Below are 24,372 nucleotides of genomic sequence, written 5' to 3' on the forward strand. Positions count from 1 at the left end.
GCACGGGCACCGGGACACGGACACGGGACACGGACACCGGGACATGGACACGGGACACGGGACACAGACACGGACACGGGCACCGGGATACAGGCACGGGGACAAGGATACGGGACATGGGACACAGACACGGACACGGGACACGGACACCGGGACATGGACACGGGACACACACACGGGCACCGGGATACAAACACGGGCACGGGACACGGACACGGGCACTGGGATACGGACACCGGGATATGGACACGGGCACAGACACCGGGACACGGGACACAGACACGGGCACGGGCACGGGCACCGGGACACGGCATGGACACACGGACATGACCCCGGGCACGGGGACAGGGATACGGCGGAACATGGACATCGGGCACGGGACACGGGCATGGACATGGACATCGGGATACGGACACCGGGACATGACCCCGGGCACGGGGACAGGGATACGGGACCTGGGACAGAGACACGGACACGGGACACGGACACGGACACCGGGATACAAACACGGACACGGGACACAGACACGGGCACCGGGATACAGGCACGGACACGGGCACGGGACACGGACACGGGCACGGGACACGGGACACGGGCACCGGGACATGGGACACAGACACGGACACCGGGACACGGACACGGACACCGGGATACAAACACGGACACGGGACACAGACACGGGCACCGGGACAGGGATACGGGACATGGGACACAGACACCGGGACACGGACACGGACACCGGGATACAAACACGGACACGCGGGACACGGGACACGGGCACCGGGACATGGACATCGGGCACGGGACACCGGAACATGGACATCGGGCACGGGACACGGGCATGGACATGGACATCGGGATACGGACACCGGGACATGGGCACGGGCACGGGACACGGACATCGGGATACGGACACCGGGCACGGGCACAGGCACGGGGACAAGGATACGGGACATGGGACACAGACACGGACACGGGACACGGACACCGGGACATGGACACCGGGCACGGGGACAGGGATACGGGACATGGGACACAGACACGGACACGGGACACGGACATCGGGATACGGACACCGGGCACGGGCACAGGCACGGGGACAAGGATACGGGACATGGGACACAGACACGGACACGGGACACGGACACCGGGACATGGACACGGGACACACACACGGGCACCGGGATACAAACACGGGCACGGGACACGGACACGGGCACTGGGATACGGACACCGGGATATGGACACGGGCACAGACACGGACACGGGACACGGGCACCGGGACATGGGACACAGACACGGACACCGGGACACGGACACGGACACCGGGATACAAACACGGACACGGGACACAGACACGGGCACCGGGACAGGGATACGGGACATGGGACACAGACACCGGGACACGGACACGGACACCGGGATACAAACACGGACACGGGACACAGACACGGGCACCGGGATACAGGCACGGACACGGACACCGGGAGAACGGAGCCTTTATTGCGCTATAGAGGCCCCGCCAGCCGGTCCAGCTGCCGCGGGTTGCAGCCGCTGAGGAACCGCAGCTCCGCCTTGCCGTCCTCCGTGTGCGCTGCGAGAGAGAAAACCAGAGCTGGAGGGGCTGGGCAGGGAGGAGGGAACCGAGCCCGGTGCCCCCTCCGCCCGCACCGACCTTTCTCGTGCTGCAGCCACCTGCGCTCCAGGTAGTAGCCGTAGCAGCTCTCGAACTCCCTGGGGCTGTAGTTGGGGACAGCGATGGGCACAAAGGGGTCCAAGGCATCGAAGCCCTCCTGGGAAGGGAGGCCAGGCAGGGTCAGTGGTGGGGCTGGGTGGGGACACGGCCCAGGGGCAGTCATGGAATGGCCAGGGCTGGAGGGGACCCACACGGATCACCCAGTCCAGCTCCTGGCCCTGGAGACACCCCAAAATCCCAGCACCCCAAAATCCCACCCTGTGCCTGGGAGTGGTGTCCAAGTGCTCCTGGAGCTCTGGCAGCCCTGGGGCTGTGCCCATGCCCTGGGCAGTGCCAGCACCCTCTGGGAGAAGAGCCTTTTCCTGCTCCTTTCCTGCCGTCCAGCCCAACCCTCCCTGACACAGCTCCAGCGTTCCTTGGGTCCTGTCCTGCTCACAGAAATCAGAGCTGCCCCTCCCCAGGAGCTGCAGATCCCTGTGCTCTCCCTCCAGGCTCCTCTTTCCCAGCTGGACAGAAATGCCCTCCGATGCTCCTCATCCTCCAGGCCCTTCCCAGACCGTGGTGCCCAAAGTGCCCCAGGCAGGGCAGTCCCTGCCTTGCCCCCGTGCCTGGCACAGCCCAGGACACTTGTGGCTCCCCTGGCACTCAGGGCACTGCTGACCCAAAGCTGTGTGTGATCCCCAGAGAGCCTGAGCAGCGTCCCCTTGAACAGAACCAAGCACCAACCAATTTTTTTTGTTTCTTTCCCAATGTGAAGAGGGGAAAAAAAACCCAGAAGAGGCCGTGGCTCACCTTTCCCAGCAGCTCCTGGGGAGTGTAGGCTGAGCTGGGCTTGAAGAGCGAGCCAGTCTGGCTCAGGGTGGTCACAATGGCACCTCCACTCTGGAAGGCAGAGCAGAAATAAAAATCCTGTCAGCTGCAAACCCAGTGCTGCTTTAGGATCAATCATCTCCGAGGCATTTTTTTATTGCAGGATGGAGCTGCTGCAGCAAGGGTTCCACGATGGAGCCCCTCTGCTGAGCTGGGGGTGCTCACCTGGAGGGGAGAAGGCTCCAGGGAGAGCTCAGAGCCCTGCCAGGGCCTGAAGGGGCTCCAGGAGAGCTGCAGAGGGACTGGGACAGGGCATGGAGGGACAGGACAAGGGGAGATGGTTTCACAGTAACAGGGCAGGGCTGGATGGGATATTGGGAATTGGGAATTCCTGGCTGGGAGGGTGGAAGGCCCTGGCACAGGTGCCCAGAGCAGCTGAGGCTGCCCCTGCATCCCTGGCAGTGCCCAAGGCCAGGCTGGATGGGGCTGGGAGCAGCCTGGGACAGCAGAAGGTGGCAGAGGGTGGCACTGAGTGGGCTTTAAGATCCCGTTCTGGGATCTGCATTCTTCAAAAATTCTGCAAGATTAACTTTTTATAATGCTCCAGACCACACTAATCCTGGCTGCTCCATGTGAGCACAGGGAAAATAAATACACAGCTCATGTTCCCAGGGCTGGCACCAAAACTCTCCTTACCTATAATGGGTTTTCTCTGCCAACAAGTGAAATACTTTAAAATGGACTTTCCTATACACCTTTAAATCTGCAGCCTACTCCTTCTAGCTCTGAGCATCCAGGGGATGGAAAAAGCAGCAGCAGGAGTTGACCTCCTCCAGCAAAATGTTCAGAAACCAGGAGTTCTCACTGGCTCAAAGAACTCATAACCCAAAGGGTCCCAAGGCTGTCAAACACCTCCAGCTCAGGGTCCTGCAGCAGAGCCTGCCAGGGGGATCAGGAAATGCTGCTGCAGAGTCCAGCAGTCACCACTGTCCTCAGGGGGTGTCACAATCTCTGAGGAGACACTGCTGCAGGGCCTGTGCCCTCCCTCAGCGCTGCTGCACTCGTAGCTTTGGGCTTGTGGCAGATTTAATTGCTGGGATTTAATTGCTGGCAGAGACAGAGGGAAAGGCAGAGCCTGGAACTCACCCAGTCGTTCATCAGCATCTTCCTCAGGTTGTGCACCAGCGTCAGCTCCTCGGGAGAAACCTGGTGGAGATTGTCTGCATCACCATTTCATTGCCAGCACACAAACTCCCCTCCCTCCTTCCAGCTGGCCTGGCAGGATCATTCCCATCCTCCAGGAATGTTTTATTCTTTGCTTTCCCTTCGCCCTGCAAGCCTGAGTCACGCTGCACTGAGCAACACCCAGCCCTGCCTCTGCAACCCCCACTGCATTCTGCCTCAGGGAGAGACAGGAGAAACTCAGGAGAACTCTCTGAAGCACAGCGTGAACCTCTCAGGCTCCTCCAAAGCCTGAACTTTCAGGGATTGCCACAGAATTAAAAGTGAACCACAGAGCCTCCCTGCTCTCCCTGCAGCAGGAGTCAGGGCTGTGCCCAGGGCAGAGCTCTGGGGGAAAGAGCCTCAGGATTTTAGTTTTTATAATTTTTATATATTTTTAAATATATATATATATATTTACATAAATTTAAAAATATATTTTCTAATTTTTATGTGTTTGTATCCTGCAATTCTTTGGTGCATAACTCCATATCCAGCTAACTCCAGTGTCAGCTGCTGCTCTCCCATTTTGGGCAGACACAATTCCTCTCCAGGCCTCGCAATCAAGGACACCTCACTGCATCAAAACCTTGAAAAATGTAAACAAAAGTGAGATGGGGGAGCAAACTTGGGGTAAATGACTTTAATACTGTAATTGGAAGGTTAACCCCCAATATGCAAATGGACCAAACTAACAGAAGTTTGAAAACCTGTGATGCATTGTCCATTTTTGGGTGCAGCCCCTGGGGGGCTTTGTCTGCCCAAAACGTACCTGAAGACCCTTCAATAAATAAAACTGCTTTTATTCCCTTCATTTTGTCTGGCCTCTGTTTTTAGGTAGCCCAAAAAGGCATCTGAGGAAGAGGTTCTACAGTGATTTCTGTGAGCCAGAGACAAGTTTGACAAGATGATCCATGTTTACCCCGACAGAATTTTCTACCAAAAAAACTTAGAAAACAAGACATAGAAACCAAGAAAGAAAGGAGAAATAAGAAGCCTGTAACGATGAGCACTTGAAGTGACCAACGAATAAAACGCGAACTTATGGCTTTTGTACAAACGCACAAAACCCACGCGTGCTGGAACAACGCCAGGCGTGACCGCTGCTGCCAGCAGCGCTGCTGCGACCGTGCCGAGGCCAGCAGGCAGCTGGGATGATCCATATTTACCCCTGAAAGAATTTATACCAAAAAAACTTAGAAAACATAGAAACCAAGACAGAAAGAAGGAGAAATAAGAAGCCTGTAACGATGAGCACTTGAAGTGACCAACGAATAAAACGCGAACTTATGGCTTTTGTACAAACGCACAAAACCCACGCGTGCTGGAACAACGCCAGGCGTGACCGCTGCTGCCAGCAGCGCTGCTGCGACCGTGCCGAGGCCAGCAGGCAGCTGCTCACCGGGCTCTTGTCCTCCTTGCTCAGCGCCGTCCGTCCCCAGAGCGCGTTGGCGCCGTCCACGGCCACCAGGAGCCGGCAGGAGCCGCGCTGGCTCTGCAGCTTCAGCTCCCGCAGCAGCACCCCCACGGCGTCGCTGGCGCTCCTGACCCGAGCCAGGCCCTGCAGGGAGCACAGCCACAGCTCAGCCTGCCCCAGTCCTGCCAGGAGAGGTTCACCTGGGCTGGGAGCTGTCTGTCACAGGGGGGCACTCATCTGCTGGTCATTATTGAAATTAACAGTTAAAAACAGGGGGGCAGTCATCTGCTGGTCATTATTGAAATTAACAGTTAAAAACAGGGGGGCAGTCATTTGCTGGTCATTATTGAAAGTAATGCTGTTAAAACCAGGTGGGGCAGTCATCTGCTGGTCATTGTTGAAATTAACAGTTAAAAACAGGGGGGGCAGTCATCTGCTGGTCATTATTGAAATTAATAGTTAAAAACAGGGGGGGCAGTTATCTGCTGGTCATTATTGAAATTAACAGTTAAAAACAGGGGGGGCAGTTATTTGCTGGTCATTACTGAAATTAACAGTTAAAACCAGGGGGGGCAGTCATCTGCTGGTCATTGTTAAAATTAACACTGTTTAACACTTAAAATCAGGTGGGGCAATTATCTGCTGTTAATTGTTAAAATTAACACTGTTAAAACCAGGTGGGGCAATTATCTGCTGTTCACTGGGCAATTTTCTTTATCTCTTCCACAATCCTCCCTCCTGGAGATATCTTCTGTTCATGGACCATTAATTATTAATTATCTTCTGTCCATGGGCCATTGAGTGTCAGGGTTTTTTTTATATTATTACATTTGTATTTTTAGTTTTCCCAGTGAAGAACTGTTATTCCTGCTCCCATATCTTTGCCCGAGAGCCCCTTAATTTTAAAATTACAATTCAGAGGGATTCAAAATTATAATAATTCATTTTCCATTTCAGGGGAGGTTCCTGCCTTCCTTAGCAGACACCTGTCTGTTCAAACCCAGACAATTTCTTGCCAGGGGGTGACTTTTGGGCAGCCCTTCCAGGGGAAGACAGTCAACAACATCTTCCAAGAGCAGTTTGAGCATCAAAACACGGGAATTTCAAATTCTAACTTTGTCTCCATCCAAATTTTCTGCACAGATCCACCACATCATCTTTTGTTGATAAAGAGACTTTCTATTCCCCAGTATCTCTCAGATCTTTGGCAGCAATCTGTGCCACAACCACAGGATCCTGTGGCACCAGGTGAGACCACACCAGCAGCACTGGCTGTTCCTTACCTGCTCCACCACCTCCCTCAAAGGTCTGCCCTCCTCTGTGCTTTCTCTTTTGCCCCAAATGTATTTTTTCTGTGTTTTTATCTGTGGGAAGAAAACTATGATGAGACTGGGGGTGACAGGAGGCAAAGCAAGGCTGGACTGCAGAATGAGGGAGAAGCATCCACCAGCACCAGCCACCCCCAGAGGGACTAAAGTGCTTTTCCTGCAGCAGCTGAAGACCAGCACGGGGCAGGGCTGGGGTTTGCAGCCACAAACCTCTTGCAGGAAACGTTCATTGGAGGCTTTGAAGTTCTTGAGCCAGACTGAAGCCTGCAGGGGCTGATCCAGCCGCTCTTTGTTGTAGGAAGACTGAAAAAGCTCCTTGCAGTTCTTCACCCAGAGATGAGCTGTCAGTAAAATAAAACTTGTTTTGATTTTTTTTGGTGTTTTTTTAGTCAAAATAATGGTATGAGGTGGGGATGGGAGGGGTGTTTGTGCTGCTTGTCTTTACTCTGCAGCTCTGGTAAGAAAAGTCACAGAATAATGGGATGGTTTGGGTGGGGAGGGACCTTAAAGATCAACCCCTTCCCCCCCTGCCGGGGCCGGGACACCTTCCAGTGTGCCAGGGTGCTCCAGGCTGGCCTTGGGCACTGCCAGGGATGCAGGGGCAGCCTCAGCTCCTCAGGGCCTCCCCACCCTCACAGGGAGGAACTTCCCAACACCCCAGCCACCCCTGCCCGCTGGCAGTGGGAGGCCATTGCCCCTTGTCCTGTCCCTCCACTCCAGTTTAAATACTCTCCATTTTCTTTCAGTCCCATTAGGTCCTGCAAGGCCACAAAGAGGTGAACCCAGAGCCTTTTCTCCCCCAGGCTGAACAATCCCAATTTCTTCTCCTGAACTGAACAATCCCAACTCTTTTCTCACAGCAGAGCTGCTCCCCTGATCATCTTGGTGCCTCCTCTGGACTCATTTCAACAGGTTCATGCCTTTGGCACCCCAGAGGTGGATGCAGCTCCATCCTTCCTGGAGAATTGTCCCTTGGGATCAGAGGAGGCCACACAGAACCCAAATTTTCTCTTTCCATGCTCATTAACAATGGAAAAAACCAAACTGGCCCAAAGGATGTGTGAGCAGGTGAAAATAACTAATTATGCTCTACTTTATTTGGGGGTTTTTTGTGTTATGAGCATTTTCCACTATGAAAAAATAAGGCTAGATTGTGCTGGGATATCCTACAGCTCCCAAACTCTTCCCATTCCTGTTAACAAATGGAGAAAACCAAACTGGCTCAAAGGATGTGTGAGCAGGTGAAGATTAATTATGCTCTACTTTATTTGGGGTTTTTGTGTTTTATATTTTCTAAAGATTAATTATACTCTATTTGGGGTTTTTGTGTTTTATATTTTGTGGTTTGTGTTCTGTGAGCCTTTTCCACTATGGAAAAACAAGGATTCATTGTGGTGGGGTATCCTACAGCTGCTGAAGCAGCTTCCTTTGGTGTTTGGTGTGGGACCAGGGCCCTGGTTTTCTCACCATCGGGGACGTGCACCACCAGCCAGCCCTGCCTGGAGCAGTAGTGAACCACGTGGCACAGGGTCATGGTCTTGCCTGTTCCTCTCTCACCATCTCCAACGAGGCCTGTCAAGGAAAGTCTCTGAAAAACCACTTCAGTTTGTACTTGACTGTGATTCCTGCAGAAAGGGCATAAAGGGGGTTCAGAGCTCGACAAAGCAAGGATGGCACTTCACCCAGCAAACCCCAATTCCTTCTCCCTGTCCCTCACCCCACTGGGCAGAGTGGGGAGCCCTCTGCCCTGTGTGCTGACCCTGTCTGAAGGTTAAAATAAAGACAGCCAAGCTCTGAGCTCCCTGGAGCTCCTGCACGAGCACAGCCCTCGTGGCACAACCTCCTGGAGACCAGCTCAGGCTCACCACCCTCTCCCCTGCACGAGTTTCTTGTGTTTCTCTTCATTGCACCCCTCAAGTTCAAGGATACAGATCACGTATCTGACAGCAGGGTGGGCAAAGTTGGAGCCCTTCAGGTAGGAGAGGATCTCCAGCGCCGGCTTCCGCACCATCACCCGCGCCTCGTTGAAGGTCTGGATCTGAGGAAGGACAGCTGGGAGCAAACTGCCACCAGCTGGCTGAGCACAGCTGTCCCCAGCCCTGCTCCAAGCCTGCCTGGAGGCCCCCAACACCCCCAGCTGTTGGTTTCTGGAGGTTGGGATTGAAGGCACCTGAGATTTCATGCTCAGGCTTGGGTATTTATTATTTCTTCTCTGTGTTACAGCCTCACAACCATGAGTTCTGCAGCCTTTCATTAACCAGGCACAAAATGGTTAACTAGCTCGTTACAAGGTCTTTTAAGACTAAACTATCCAATTAAGAAATGACACCTAGATTATTTTCCCTTTTAAGCCAATAACTGATCCCAAGGAGCCCCAGTGCAAACTTTTCTGCCCAATTACAAAACATCACCCAAACCCAGGAAGAAGAAGGTGAAGAAGAAGGTGAAGAAGAAGGAAGAAGAAGGTAAAGAAGAACAACCTGTCTCTGCTCTAAAACTTTCATCTTCCTTCACATTTATTTCTATATTCTAAAATCCCAACCTTTAAATTTTCTACTTTGTGATATTACACACTTCTAACCAACTACACAGGTAATAGTGGGTTTGCACAGGTAATTGTGGGTTTGCACAGGTAATTATGGATTTGCACAGGTAATTATGGATTTGCACAGATAATTGTGCATTTACACAGGTAACTGTGGATTTGCACAGGTAATTGTGGATTTGCACAGGTAATTATGGATTTGCACAGATAATTGTGCATTTGCACAGGTAATTGTGGAATTGCACAGATAACTGTGGCTTTCCACAGGTAATTGTGGATTTGCACAGGTAATTATGGATTTGCACAGGTAATTGTGGGTTTGCACAGGTGAGTTTGCACAGGTAATTATGGATTTGCACAGATAATTGTGCATTTACACAGGTAACTGTGGATTTGCACAGGTAATTATGGATTTGCACAGGTAATTATGGATTTGCACAGGTAATTATGGATTTGCACAGGTAATTATGGATTTGCACAGATAATTGTGCATTTGCACAGGTAATTGTGGAATTGCACAGATAACTGTGGCTTTCCACAGGTAATTGTGGATTTGCACAGGTAATTATGGATTTGCACAGGTAATTATGGATTTGCACAGGTAATTATGGATTTGCACAGGTAATTATGGATTTGCACAGATAATTGTGCATTTGCACAGGTAATTGTGGAATTGCACAGATAACTGTGGCTTTCCACAGGTAATTGTGGATTTGCACAGGTAATTATGGATTTGCACAGGTAATTGTGGGTTTGCACAGGTGAGTTTGCACAGGTAATTATGGATTTGCACAGATGATTGTGCATTTACACAAGTAACTGTGGATTTGCACAGGTAATTGTGGATTTGCACAGGTAATTATGGATTTGCACAGGTAATTATGGATTTGCACAGATAATTGTGCATTTGCACAGGTAACTGTGGAATTGCACAGATAACTGTGGCTTTCCACAGGTAATTGTGGATTTGCACAGGTAATTATGGATTTGCACAGACTGTGGATTTGCACAGGTAACAGTGGGTTTGCACAGGTAATTGTGCATTTGCACAGGTAATTGTGCATTTGCACAGGTAAGGAATCTGTTCCTGACTCAGGCAGAGCAGAGCCTGGCACAGCTCCATCTGCCTCATCACAATTCAGGAGATGAGGCTGCTTTGCTGCAGAATTTCATGAGACAGCCTGTTTCACACAGAAATACAGCATGTGGAAGAGGCTTTACAGTGACTTCTGTGAGCCAGAGAGAAGTTTGAGAAGAGGATCTCTGTTTACCCCTGAAAGAATTTTCTACCAAGGCTGTTGACACAGAAACCAAGAAAGAAAGAAGGACAAATAAGAGAAACCTGTAACTGTGAGCACTTTGTCTTTCCTGACCAATGAGTAAACTTATGAGTTTTGTAAGAATGTACAAAAAGCATTCATGCTAGAATAAAAACAGTCTGAAGCCTTCTGAAAATGGAGTGTTGCTTTGCATTGTCTCCATCTCAACTACAACACAGCCATGGAAAATATTTCTGTAATTCATTTTGTGCTTGGATGTTAGAGATGAAAAACACTGGAACAAAAGCTGCCTGAGGTGGAACCCTCAAACTCTTCTGCTGCTGCTCTGGGGGGTTGACTCATCTCTTTTATATGCTGAAAACACCAGGAAGGACCAGGAATAACTGCACTCCTGCTCTCTCTCATTCCATCAGAACATCACTGTGGATCTGGTTCTTCCCACACAGAACCATGGAATGGTTTGGGCTGGTTTAAGATCATCACATCCACGGGCAGAGACACCTCCCACCATCCCAGGGTGTTCCAAACCCCCTCCAGCCTGGCCTTGGACACTTCCAGGGATGCAGCCCCAGCTGCTCTGAGTGCATTCCCTCCAAGCTGCAATACCTGCAAGGAATTCTGCAAGGAATACCTGCTGCTGGAAGCGATGGGGCAGCCCATGGGGGAACACAGCCTTCAGCTCCTCCAGGGGGATGCTGTACAGACGACCCTCGTGCTGCTCTGTGTGCTTGGCCTGCAAGAGAAAATGGCAATTGGCACCCTGGTGATGCCTGAACCTGGGCACAGGTGGCCTGGCAGGGTGGGACAGGAGGCAGTGCTCACTCACAGGCAATATTCTCTTACTGGGGGGCAGAGCAAGAGGAGGAAATGAAAATAAAATGGAATAAAGCAGGAGTTGTGGGGTCAGAATGCTGCTGGCAGGTGCTGGGGAAGGGGCTAAAGACAGGAGATCCCAGCTGGCACTGAACAATGAAGGGATTCCCTGTGGTGTTTTGGGATTTCCCTCACCTTTCAAACCCTGACAGAGGCGTGGCACCCTTCTGAGTTACCTGCTGGTGTCACACTCCCTTTTTGCTCTGACAAAATGATGATTTCTGCCCTGGGTGCTGCCTCCCAGCAGTGATTCCCACGGTGCCATTTGGTTACTGAGGCTTAAAAACTCATCATTTCTTTTCCAGGGCAGTAATTCCCAGTCCCTTGTGGTGACCTCAGTGAGCAGGGCTATTCCTCCACTGCACTTGAATCCTGCTGCATTTATTTCTAGTGTTTACCCTGCAGGTCTCACCACAATGACAGCAAGGAGCTGTTGCCACTGGGATCTGAGAATTTAATGCCTGTTTGTTCCCTTCATTATTCTCTTTTCCTGCCATGCAATACCTGCAAAGCACTTGCTTATTTCTTTTTGCTCAAGTCATCCTTTTTTGTGTCTTGTCTAATTAGGACACTAAACTCTGCAGCCCTTCCTGTGTGACTTTTAGCAGTTTTGTGTTAATCTTTGAAGCTCAGATCTTGTCCTGCTCTGCTTTCTGCATTTTTCCCCATGGATTTAAAGTAAAACCATCCTCCTCTTTGTTCCTGTTTTATATAAAAACTGGCATTTACAACAACAAATAGAACAATTTCCTTGCTTTATTTTATGTGGAAGCATTTTTGTGTGCAGGTGTGACTTCTGCCTCTTTGGCCAGGAATATTTGGCTTTTCCCAGCTCTTGATGGACTCTTTGTGGAGCACTGCTGGAAGCTCTGTTGCACATCCATGAATTTTCTGGCCCCAGGATTGCTGTTAAGTCTCCCTTCCCTTCCTCAGGACAGATTTGCAGCCTTTCAGCACAAAACACACCTCTGCTCTCACTTTTTGCCCTTTTTACCCAGCAATTACCCCCTGTTACACCTCCCTAGGACACACAGACTCTGTGCTTCCCCCTGGCACAGCTGCAGGATTTGAGGAACTCCTGATTCAAGGAATGATTTCTTGGAAGTTTGGTAACTCCAGCAAAGGGCTGAGCTGCTGGAGCTGCCAAACTGGGGGGGGTTCACTGCTCAGGAAATCTTTGCAACAGGGGGGAAATGATAAATCCTGGCCGTTCAGGAGGTGCCCTGCAGTAAGGAGTGTCACCTGAGCAGAAGTGTGAAGTGACACTTCTTTTTGCCAAGCTTATTTCAAACTGTGCCTTCCCTGGAGTTCTCCTGTGGCTTTCCAGAAGAGCAGGACTCCAGAGCCCATTGTCATTCTCAGCTTCATCCCTGACTTGCTGCACGAATTCCTTCACTCTCCTACACAATGTGGGTAATTTACCCTCACCTTTAGCCACTTGGAGCTTTGCTAATGGCAGGGTACACAAAACTGATGAAAAATTTGGTGTTTAGTGGCTTTTTTAGTCCCATTTCAATGGGATTGTCTGGTGCAGGAGCTGGGGTGCCCCAGCCAGCCCAAGCCATGCCAAAGAAGTCAGAATGGCAGAGCCAGTTGCTTGGCAACCAAGAAAAAGGCAGGCACAGGACAGTGGGGACAATGGTGGCCATCTGGCCTGTGCTGTGCAGTCTGTGGAGACTCGGGGTCACGTGCAGCAGATCATCTCCTGGTTTCCATAGAGACCCCGGAGGAATCAGCACCGAGAGGAGAGGCTCCAATTACACAGCAGCAGAAAAGCACCTCAAAGGCTTCCTCCATTCATTTGCTGCCCTTCATTTTGTGCTCTGTGAGACACAGGGCGTGAGGCTGGAATTGTGATGCTGCAGAGCTGTGCTGAGGTCATCTGGGGTGTGGTTTTTATCCTCCTCACAGCCAGCTCAGGGAGGCCTTTCCAGGGAACAACAACCCTGGGGCTGAAATCGATGCTGATGAATTGATGCTGATGAATGAATTGATGGTGATGAATTGATGGTGATGAATTCCATTTCAACCCTGGAGTTGAAATTCATGGTGTCTGATGACAAGCTAAGCCCTGTCCCAGTCCTGCAATCCCACCTGTGTGTCTGCCTCTCATCTGTGCAGCTCTGAAGGGATCAATACCCATTCCCAGGTGAAGGGATCAATACCCGTTCCCAGGTGAAGGGATCAATACCCGTTCCCAGCAGCTCTCGGGCTCCATCCTGAGCACAGCCACGGACTGATCCCTGCTTTAGGAGCTCCCACAGTGCCAGGCAGCCCTGCTGGCTGCCAGGATGGCCCTGGTGGCACCCAGGGCTGGCTGTGGGCAGGGACAGGGCTGGCAGGCACTCACCGGGTCGCTCTCGCTGGTGTGGAAAATCGCTCGGGGTTTTCCTGCTGGGACATCCTGGCTGGACACAGAGCTCAGGCCAGCCCTGGGCAGGGCACAGCCACGGCCCAGCTGGGGGGAAAACAAGGTGGGGAAAATATTAAAATGAATACTAGATGTGTTTGTGTTAGAAAGTTATGCTGTATTCATTTTTTTAAGTAGCGTGTTAAATAAGATTTAGGTTATGACATAATGTTAAAATAGAAACTCTGCTATGTAAGATACTTTTTTTAAAAAAGAGGATTTACACCAAGATAGCAGCCACAGGACACCTGCACAGAATTGCTGAAGATCCCAGTCCAGCCATTAAAGCCCCAGTGCTGGGCAGTGCCCACACCGAGGAGTGGCAGCACCCTGCAAATTCAGGCTGCCTGGCAATCCACGATCACCTCAATTACCACGGGATTAGTGCAGCTCTGCCCACCAGCTGATATTTATAATCACACTCCCTGCACTGATTTCCCTGCATCCTGACTCTGGAGTGGCTGAGAAACCAAAGCAGCCAGCTAAGCTGATTAATTCATTTTTCCCCCAGACAGGCTGCTGATGCCTGCCTGCAAAGCCCAGCCAAAACAGGCAAGGAAGCGAGCAGTGGCAGGACAAGCATTTTATTATGCTGTGGTGAAAGAAAACACAAACATTTGTCAACCATTTAGAAAGTGCATCCTCCAGACAGGCTCTGGGAGAAGCTGAGAGCTCCTTGCAGCACTGACAGGGCCGGCTGCAGCTGAACAGAAGCAGCAGATCCCAATTTTGTCTGTCTGGGTGAGAGCAGCAGAATGCAAAGCTCAGAGGCAGGGACAGCTGGCACAGCTCTGCTGCCACCCTGGTGCTCCTCAGGGGGACACAAGGGCTCCAGGGAAACAGGGATTTAGGCACATTCCAGATGCCTGAATCAGCATTTGGGCGCTTGCCCTCCTGGAAGGGAAGGAATGAGACCAGCCTGGAGCCTCTGGAACAGCTGCAGTGCAAACAGGGAGATCACCCAACACGTCTTGTTCCCACGTTGCCCTTTTCCTCCTCAAATCCAAGTGATCCTTTAGGATGGCTTATTTTAGTTTAAAATCCACGGAGGTGACAACTTGCAGCCTCCAGCAAGGCACAAAGATGCCAATTTAAGACATGAATAAATACAGAAGGCGACTCTTGTCACCTGGTCACCTAGGAAATGTCAGCCTGGAATCAGAATCCCTCTCATTTCCCTCGAAAGGGGTGCAGAGGAGCTGTGGCTGCCCCTGGAAGCACCCAAGGCCAGGCTGGAGGGGGTTTGGAGCATCCTGGACTCAGGAAGGTGTCCCTGCCCAAGGCAGGGAGTGGCACTGGGTGTTGGGTGAGGTCCCTCCCAACCCATCCATTCTGAGCTCCTGGGATCCCACGTTTTCTCCTCCTCAAGCCCCAGGTGAGGGCTCTGAGCTCCCTGCCCATCCTTCCCAGGGGTATCACACAAATCCTCAGCCCTGACCACTGCAGGGCTGAAGGAAAACGAAGCAAGGATGAACTTCTTGCTCTGTGCTCAGATTTTGGGGATGTCCAGGCACAGCCTTGAGCTGAATGATGCTTCATCAAACCAATGTTTAAAAAGCCCAAACTGAGCTCAGCAGGATGTGAAATCTCCACGGGACACAAACCAGCTCCTTGTGAGTTTTCTGAAGGGAGTGGAAGTCAGAACACAAGTCCAATCCTCTGGTCTTGCAGCCAAACATTATATTTCTATTTTTTCCATCAACACAGCACATCCCAAATGTAAATGACTCCACCTGTCCCCTGCAATGACATTATTTTACTGTCACCTGCAGCCTTAGCACCACAGCTCTTTCCTGGAACCTTGTAGTGCTTTGTGTGGGAAATGGATTTATACAACGTTTCTAAAACTCACAGGAGGTTCACACAGTGTGTATTTGTATGTAAAATTTGAGATAAGAAATGTTGATTTAGAAATGTTATGGAATAGGAGAGACATTGTTGAGAGAGAAACTAAACCAGAAATAAGTTTTGAAAGATGGCTTTGCAAATAAGAATAAATACTTTGGAGAAACAGAACTATGAAAGATGCATTGTATTAAGGCTCACGAGGGGTAATTTTAGATGATTGGTTTTAAAGTATTTACAACACAGTGCAGTTAAAGTTGATAAGCTAAAAAGCACTTGCAGTGTACTGTAATTAGGATTTAAATTAAACTTCAAATTTTGGACGCTTTGGAACTTTGCCACTGTGGGCTGTGGGTGTGGGAGCAGCTCCCAAGCACCTGGAGAGAGGGAATTACTGCTGAGGTGCTGCAAAGTCAGCACAGGCAGTGAGTGCAGCCCTGCTCACAGCCGTGCTGAGTCCCAGACTGTTTCCATTACAAAATCCACATTTTAAACCGCCTACAGATGGCTCAGGACACCCCTGCTGAAAGTATTTACAACACAGTGCAGTTAAAGTTGATAAGCTAAAAAGCACTTGCAGTGTACTGTAATTAGGATTTAAATTAAACTTCAAATTTTGGACGCTTTGGAACTTTGCCACTGTGGGCTGTGGGTGTGGGAGCAGCTCCCAAGCACCTGGAGAGAGGGAATTACTGCTGAGGTGCTGCAAAGTCAGCACAGGCAGTGAGTGCAGCCCAGACTGAGTCCCAGACTGTTTCCATTACAAAATCCACATTTTAAACCGCCTACAGATGGCTCAGGACACCCCTGCTGAAGCACTTTACCTCCTGAGTTTATACATTTATATTTTACCCTGAGTTTAGAGCACCAAGGCGCTGGGTCCCTCCTCCTGAACAGAAGCACAGAAGCTCAGCATCCATCCCTGGGCTCTGGAAGGTCAGCGACAGCCGGAGCTCCCGGTGCAGCTCTGCACAGCCTCCCCCAGCGCATCCGCATCCCCGCAGCCTCTCCCGCGCCGTTTCCCGGGAGCGGGGAGGGGATTTCGGGCTGAGTTTCCATCTGCCAAAGGACAGGAGCCGCCTCTCCGCATCCCTGAAATGGCAGCGAACCATCACGTGGTGCCCGGGATGAACCGGGAGCGCCGAGCCGTGAGGTGGAGCTGTTCCCGCATCTCCGGGGATCCCGGGCTGCTCCCGCATCTCCGGGGCTGTTCCTGCATCTCCGGGGCTGTTCCTGCATCTCCGGGGCTGTTCCCGCATCTCCGGGGATCCTGGGCTGCTCCCGCATCTCCGGGGCTGTTCCCGCATCTCCGGGGATGTTCCCGCATCTCCGGGGCTCCGGGGCTGCTCCCGCATCTCCGGGGCTGCTCCCGCATCTCCGGGGATCCCGGGCTGCTAACGCATCTCCGGGGCTGCTCCCGCATCTCCGGGGTTCTCCCGGGCATCCCGAGCTATTCTCGCATCTCCGGGGATCCCCGGCATCCCGAGCTGTTCCCCCGAGCTGTTCCCGCATCTCCGGGGTTCTCCCGGGCATCCCGAGCTATTCTCGCATCTCCGGGGATCCCCGGCATCCCGAGCTGTTCCCCCGAGCTGTTCCCGCATCTCCGGGGTTCTCCCGGGCATCCCGAGCTATTCTCGCATCTCCGGGGATCCCCGGCATCCCGAGCTGTTCCCCCGAGCTGTTCCCGCATCTCCGGGCATCCCGGGCTGTTCCCGCATCTCCGCATCTCCGGGGCTGTTCCCGCATCTCCGGGGCTGTTCCCGCATCTCCGGGGATCCCGGGCTGCTCCCGCATCTCCGGGGCTGTTCCCGCATCTCCGGGGCTGTTCCCGCATCTCCGGGGATCCCAGGCTGTTCCCACATCTCCGGGGCTGCTCCTGCATCTCCGGGGCATCCCGGGCTGCTCCTGCATCTCCCGGGCATCCCGAGCTGTTCCCGCATCTCCGGGGATCCCGGGCTGTTCCCGCATCTCTGGGGATCCCCGGCATCCTGAGCTGTTCCCCCGAGCTGTTCCCCCATCCTCCGGGGATCTCCTGGGCATCCCGGGCTGCTCCCACATCTCCTACGGGTCTCGGGCTCAGGAAATGCTGGGCTGGACCTGCATGATCCAGGGATCCCGGATTCTGGGAATGCCGAGCTGTTCCTGCTTGTCCCATGGATCCTGGGGTCAGAAATCCCAGACTGTTCCCGATGTACCAGGGATCCCAGGCTCTTCCCTCTTGTTCCACGGATCCCGGGCTGGTCCCACATGATCCAGGGATCCCGGGCTCTGGATCCCGAGCTATTCTCGCATCTCCGGGGATCCCCGGCATCCCGAGCTGTTCCCCCGAGCTGTTCCCGCATCTCCGGGCATCCCGGGCTGTTCCCGCATCTCTGGGGATCCCCGGCATCCTGAGCTGTTCCCCCGAGCTGTTCCCCCATCCTCCGGGGATCTCCTGGGCATCCCGGGCTGCTCCCACATCTCCTACGGATCTCGGGCTCAGGAAATGCTGGGCTGGACCTGCATGATCCAGGGATCCCGGATTCTGGGAATGCCGAGCTGTTCCTGCTTGTCCCATGGATCCTGGGGTCAGAAATCCCAGACTGTTCCCGATGTACCAGGGATCCCAGGCTCTTCCCTCTTGTTCCACGGATCCCGGGCTGGTCCCACATGATCCAGGGATCCCGGGCTCTGGGAATGCCGGGCTGCTCTCACATCTCCAGGGGATCCCGGGCTCAGGAATGCTGGGCTGGTCCCTCTTTTTCCACGGATCCTGGGCTGTTCCTGCATGATCCGAGGATCCCAGGCTGGTCCTGCATCTTCCAGGGATCCTGGGCTCGGACGGGCTCTTCCCTCATGTCCCGCGGATCCTGGGCTGTTCCTGATGTCCCAGGGATCCCAGGCTCAGGAATCCCGGGCTGTTCCCGCATCTCCCGGGGATCCTGAGCTCGGAAACCACAGGCTGTTCCCTCATATCCCAGGGATCCCGGGCTCTTCCCTCATGTTCCACGGATCCCGGGCTGGTCCCGCATGATCCAGGGATCCTGGGCTCTGGGAATGCCAGGCTGCTCTCACATCTCCCGGGGATCCCGGGCTCCTCCTGCATCCTCCAGGGATCTCTGGGAATCCCGGGCTGTTCTGGATGTCCCAGGGATCCCAGGCTCTGGGAATGCCGGGCTGCTCCCGCATGATCCACGGATCCTGGGCTGGTCCCTCTTGTTCCAAGGATCCCAGGCTGGTCCTGCATCTTCCAGGGATCCTGGGCTCGGAAATCCCAGGCTGTTCCCGCACATCCCAGGGATGCCAGGCTCGGCAATGCCGGGTTGTTCCCAATGTCCCAGAGATCCCAGGCTCAGGAATGCCAGGCTGGTCCCACATCTTCCAGGGATCCTGGGCTGTTCCCCATGTCCCAAGGATCCCAGGCTCAGGAATGCCAGGCTGGTCCCACATCTTCCAGGGATCCTGGGCTGTTCCCCATGTCCCAAGGATCCCAGGCTCAGGAATGCCAGGCTGGTCCCACATCTTCCAGGGATCCTGGGCTGTTCCCCATGTCCCAGGGATCCCAGGCTTGGAAATTTCGGGCTTTTTCCCCATGTCTCACAGATTCTGGGCTGTTCCCGATGTCACAGGGATCCCAGGCTTGGGAATCCCAGGCTGCTCCTGCACATCCCAGAGATCCCGGGCTCAGGAATGCCAGGCTGGTGCCACGTCTTCCAGGGATCCTGGGCTGTTCCCCATGTCCCAGGGATCCCAGGCTTGGAAATTTCGGGCTTTTTCCCCATGTCTCACAGATTCTGGGCTGTTCCTGATGTCACAGGGATCCCAGGCTTGGGAATCCCAGGCTGCTCCTGCACATCCCAGAGATCCCGGGCTCAGGAATGCCAGGCTGTTCCCCATGTCCCAGATCCCAGGCTCAGGAATGCCGGGCTGTTCCCGATATCTCACGGATCCCAGGCTGTTCCCCATGTCCCAGAGCCCAGGCTCAGGAATGCCGGGCTGTTCCCGATATCTCACGGAGCCCAGGCTGTGCCCCATGTCCCGAGGATCCCAGGCTCAGGAATGCTGGGCTGTTCCCACAGCCTGCCCAGGGAGGGAAGCACCGCACAGGCAGCGCTGCAGCAGGCAGCGCTGCAGCAGGCAGCAGTGCAGGCACAGGGCCGTGCTGGAGGGGAGAAGGCAGAGCAAACACACAGCTGGAACTCTTTTCCATCAGGAAGGCGCTCCAGGCCTGCTCCAGGAGCTCAGGGAGGCTCTTGGGCAGCGCAGGGCTGCTGTGAGCTGGGGCAGAGCACAGCACCACACCCACCCGAAGCACCAAGCGCTTTTTGGGTCACAAAATGGAAAACAAGAAAAGGTTCTGGCCCCAGAGGGTGCTGGGCACAGCCCCAAGGGGAATCTGGGGCTCCCAGCACAGGGGGATTGCTGAGTGTCCAGGGGCTGGACTCCCTCCAGCTGGGAATACCCCAGAATTCTGTGATTTTTGGTAAAACTCTTGCCAGCAGCTTTTGTGCAAGGCTGGTGGCTCGCTCCTCTGGACAGCCCAGCCCTGCAGAGCAGGTGGAATAATCCCTCTTTCCTGAGAAACACCTGAGTGGAAGGGGCAGGGTGTGAGAGCCAGGCTCCTCAGGGAAACGTGGGAATGCTGGAGCTGCTCTTCCCTTAATCCACACCGGGAGTTCACAGCCCCAGCTCAGAGCAGCCACCGAGATTTTGGCTGGAAAATGTAAGAATCTCACTTTGTGCAGCTGAAAACTGTCATTGCAGGCCACAGGAAAGTTGAAATATTGGAAATTGCACACAGGACTCACCTTCACAGAATGGCACACGAGTCCTCTCAGGCTTCTCAGCATTTTCCTGCAGGAAAAAAAAAAAAAAAGCGAATATTTGATTTATTTTTGTTATACCTGATTATTTTATGCTGAGAGAAAACTGTTTGAGTTGAAAGCCCCTTCATGACAAAGCACACAGCTAATTCAGAGCAAGTGTCAGATGCTCTGCAGTAACACAGCCTGGTGATCAGCACCACTGGCTTAGGAAAAGCTATTAATAAAAGAAATAGCAAGAATAACAATAACAATAATAATAAGCCCATGCCATTAAAATAAAAAAAAAATTTAAAAAAGAAAAAACCCATGCCATTGAAATAATAATAATAACAATATAAAGCCTATGCCATTAAAATAATAGCAATAAAAATAATAATAACAATAATAATAAGCCCATGCCATTAAAATAATAATAATAGCAATAATAATAATAACAATATAAAGCCCATGCCATTAAAATAATAGCAATAGAAATAATAACAATAATAATATTAAGCCCATGCCACTAAAATAACAGTAATAATAGCAACAATAATAATAATAAGCCCATGCCATTTAAATAAAAAATAATAAAAAGTATAAAAGCCCATGCCATTAAAATAATAATAATAGCAATAATAATTTTAATGATAATAACAATGACAATAATAATATTAAGCCTATGCCATTAAAAAAAAATTAAAAAAAGAAAAAGCCCATGTCATTAAAATAATAATAATAGCAATAATAATAATAACAATAATAATATTAAGCCCATGCCATGATAATAATAATAATATAAAGCCCATGCCACTAAAATAAGAACAAGAATAATAATAATTAATAATAATAATATAAAGCCCATGGCATTAAAATAAAAATTACAAACAGTTTTTAAGTTAAAAAAATAAAATTAAAAAATTAAAATTCCAATTTTAATGGAATAGTTGAATGAAAAATAAAATTTTAAATTTTTTAAATCCCCTTTACCAGGGGTTTTTCCACAGAACCCCCCAAGGAGAAAACGCTGATATTTCCCACCACGGATGCTTTGGGAGCTCTTGGTGCAGTAATTTGCACCCAAAGGGAGAATTAATTACCTGAATTAATTACCTGAAGTGCTCAGGAGGAGCAAACCCACAGGGCAAACAAAACCCTCCAAACTGGAGATTTTATTCCTTCCAAAAGCAGCCCAGCAAACAACCCCCAGTGCTGCTTCCCAGGGATGAGCAAAGAGGAATTTTTGTGTTTTACCCCTCGGGGGGTGCCCAGCAGGGACCCTGCAGATCCCAGGGTGGAACCCTGCTTCCCAGGGATGAGCAAAGAGGATTTTTGTGTTTTACACCCTGGGGTGCCCAGCAAGGACTAAAACAGCAAACAACCCCCAGTGCTGCTTCCCAGGGATGAGCAAAGGGGAATTTTCGTGTTTTACACCCTGGGGGGCCCAGCAGGGACCCTGCAGCTCCTGGAGGGGGGGAACCCTGCTTCCCAGGGATGAGCAAAGGGGAATTTTCGTGTTTTACACCCTGGGGGGCCCAGCAGGGACCCTGCAGCTCCTGGAGGGGGGGAACCCTGCTTCCCAGGGATGAGCAAAGGGGAATTTTCGTGTTTTACACCCTGGGGGGCCCAGCAGGGACCCTGCAGCTCCTGGAGGGGGGGAACCCTGCTTCCCAGGGATGAGCAAAGGGGAATTTTCGTGTTTTACACCCTGGGGGGCCCAGCAGGGACCCTGCAGCTCCTGGAGGGGGGGAACCCTGCTTCCCAGGGATGAGCAAAGGGGAATTTTCGTGTTTTACACCCTGGGGGGCCCAGCAGGGACCCTGCAGCTCCTGGAGGGGGGGAACCCTGCTTCCCAGGGATGAGCAAAGGGGAATTTTCGTGTTTTACACCCTGGGGGGCCCAGCAGGGACCCTGCAGCTCCTGGAGGGGGGGAACCCTGCTTCCCAGGGATGAGCAAAGGGGAATTTTCGTGTTTTACACCCTGGGGGGCCCAGCAGGGACCCTGCAGCTCCTGGAGGGGGGGAACCCTGCTTCCCAGGGATGAGCAAAGGGGAATTTTCGTGTTTTACACCCTGGGGGGCCCAGCAGGGACCCTGCAGCTCCTGGAGGGGGGGAACCCTGCTTCCCAGGGATGAGCAAAGGGGAATTTTCGTGTTTTACACCCTGGGGGGCCCAGCAGGGACCCTGCAGCTCCTGGAGGGGGGGAACCCTGCTTCCCAGGGATGAGCAAAGGGGAATTTTCGTGTTTTACACCCTGGGGGGCCCAGCAGGGACCCTGCAGCTCCTGGAGGGGGGGAACCCTGCTTCCCAGGGATGAGCAAAGGGGAATTTTCGTGTTTTACACCCTGGGGGGCCCAGCAGGGACCCTGCAGCTCCTGGAGGGGGGGAACCCTGCTTCCCAGGGATGAGCAAAGGGGAATTTTCGTGTTTTACACCCTGGGGGGCCCAGCAGGGACCCTGCAGCTCCTGGAGGGGGGGAACCCTGCTTCCCAGGGATGAGCAAAGGGGAATTTTCGTGTTTTACACCCTGGGGTGCCCAGCAGGGACCCTGCAGATCCCACAAGATGGAACCCTGCTTCCCCAGGCACAGCGGGGTGAGAGAGCCACACAGCCTTAATTAGGGACATAGATTAAAATTCCCTGAGGAATTAGGGAAATAGTTTAAAATTTCCTGATGAAATATGTAAATATTTTTAAAATTTCCTGTTGAATTACGTTCATATTTTTTAAATTCCCGTTGAATTATGTTGATAATTTAAAATTTCCTGCTGAATTATGAAAATATTTTAAAATTTCCTGTTAAATTATGTTCATATTTTTAAAATTCCTGTTAAATTATGCTCATATTTTTAAAATTCCTGCTGAATTATGTTCATATTTTAATTCCCTGTTAAATTATGTTCATATTTTTTAAATTCCTGCTGAATTATGGAAATATTTTAAAATTTCCCGTTGAATTATGAAAATATTTTAAAATTTCCTGCTGAATTATGTTCATATTTTTTAAATTCCTGATGAATTTTGTTCATATTTTAACATTCCCTGTTAAATTATGTTCATATTTTTTAAATTCCCGTTGAATTATGGAAATATTTTAAAATTCCCTGCTGAGATATGTAAATATTTTTAAATTTCCTGATGAATTATGTTCATATTTTTAAAATTCCTGTTAAATTATGTTCATATTTTAATTTCCTGCTGAATTATGTTCATATTTTTTAAATTCCCGTTGAATTATGGAAATATTTTAAAATTTCCTGTTGAATTATGTTCATATTTTTTAAATTTCCTGTTAAATTCTGTTCATATTTTAAACTTCCTGTTGAACTACATTCATATTTTTAAACTTCCCGTTGATTTTTTTTAAATTTGAATTTTTTTTTAAATTTTTAAATTAATTTTTAAATTTTTTTAAAAAAATTTTAAACTCCTGCAGACTTAATTTTTTAATTTTTCAAAGCCGGGGTTAATTTTGAGCGCTGTGACGGAAGCCCTGAGCGACCAGCGCAGCTCTGGGGCTCAGTCCCGGGTGAGCAGACGGCACCGCGGCCCCGAGCCGGCTCAGAGCGGCGCCGGTGCACCGGGACAGCACCGGGACAGCACCGGGAGCGCTCCGGGAGCGATTTCCGCCCTTTTACCGCCAAAAACTCCGCACAGCGCGCCCCAGAGCCGCCCTCACAGCCGCGTTCGCCCCAATTCAACAAAACCGGCGCGCACCGAGCGCGGCCCGGTCCCGCCGGTGCCCCACGCGCTCCCCGTTCCCGGTCACACCGGGGGCCGCAGCACCGCCGGGGGGAGCGGGAGGGCGCGGCCGTGCCCCTGAGGGAGCCGGGGGGTGACTGAGGAGCCCTCGGAGCCCCCTCGGAGCTCCCGGTGCCCCCTCGGAGCTCCCGGTGCCCCCTCGGTGTCCCCGGTGCTCCCTCGGTGTCCCCGGTGCCCCCGCACTCACCGGGGCCGCTGCCGGTCCCACCGCGATGACGGCGCCGCTACGGGAGGCGCTGAGGGACAAAAGAGGCGTGGTAACGCAGGGCGTGAGCGCGTGGGCGTGGCCAGGGGGCGTGGCCTCGCCGTGCCGGCGTTTCTGCGGGAGCGCTGTTAATTTGTTTAATTGATTTCATCCCGCCACGCGCAGCGTTTGGGGGGGGGGGGGGGGAACTGGGTTT

General features: G+C 51.9%; 1 protein-coding gene and 1 long non-coding RNA gene across 4 annotated transcripts; one reads left to right on the top strand and one right to left on the bottom strand.

Annotated features, from left to right (window-relative positions):
* Window positions 1–1,483: 1,483 nt before the first annotated feature.
* On the bottom strand, window positions 1,484–24,224 carry DAP3 (death associated protein 3). Of its 3 annotated transcripts, none has more exons than XM_041397369.1 (13): window positions 24,159–24,224; window positions 20,213–20,258; window positions 13,521–13,628; window positions 10,929–11,030; window positions 8,402–8,510; window positions 7,940–8,032; window positions 6,683–6,813; window positions 6,428–6,508; window positions 5,130–5,288; window positions 3,653–3,712; window positions 2,489–2,578; window positions 1,676–1,793; window positions 1,484–1,594 (listed from the first exon to the last, which is right to left on the bottom strand). In XM_041397369.1, the coding sequence occupies exons 2-13, from the start codon at window positions 20,252–20,254 to the stop codon at window positions 1,509–1,511; spliced, it is 1,179 nt and encodes a 392-aa protein (XP_041253303.1). In that variant the 5' UTR covers window positions 20,255–20,258; window positions 24,159–24,224; the 3' UTR covers window positions 1,484–1,508. The 3 variants fall into 3 exon arrangements, with proteins under 3 accessions (XP_041253303.1, XP_041253302.1, XP_041253304.1); XM_041397368.1 differs by lacking the exon at window positions 24,159–24,224 and adding an exon at window positions 24,027–24,051; XM_041397370.1 differs by lacking the exon at window positions 24,159–24,224 and adding an exon at window positions 21,323–21,345.
* On the top strand, window positions 1,575–2,619 carry LOC121332186. Its single transcript, XR_005952119.1, has 2 exons — window positions 1,575–1,706; window positions 2,454–2,619. It is a non-coding gene; the product is annotated as an uncharacterized LOC121332186 (long non-coding RNA).
* Window positions 24,225–24,372: the final 148 nt, after the last annotated feature.

This window comes from Onychostruthus taczanowskii, unplaced genomic scaffold (genome assembly GCF_017590055.1).
Source record: "Onychostruthus taczanowskii isolate IOZ18803 unplaced genomic scaffold, ASM1759005v1 scaffold138, whole genome shotgun sequence".
Classification (NCBI taxonomy): domain Eukaryota; kingdom Metazoa; phylum Chordata; class Aves; order Passeriformes; family Passeridae; genus Onychostruthus; species Onychostruthus taczanowskii.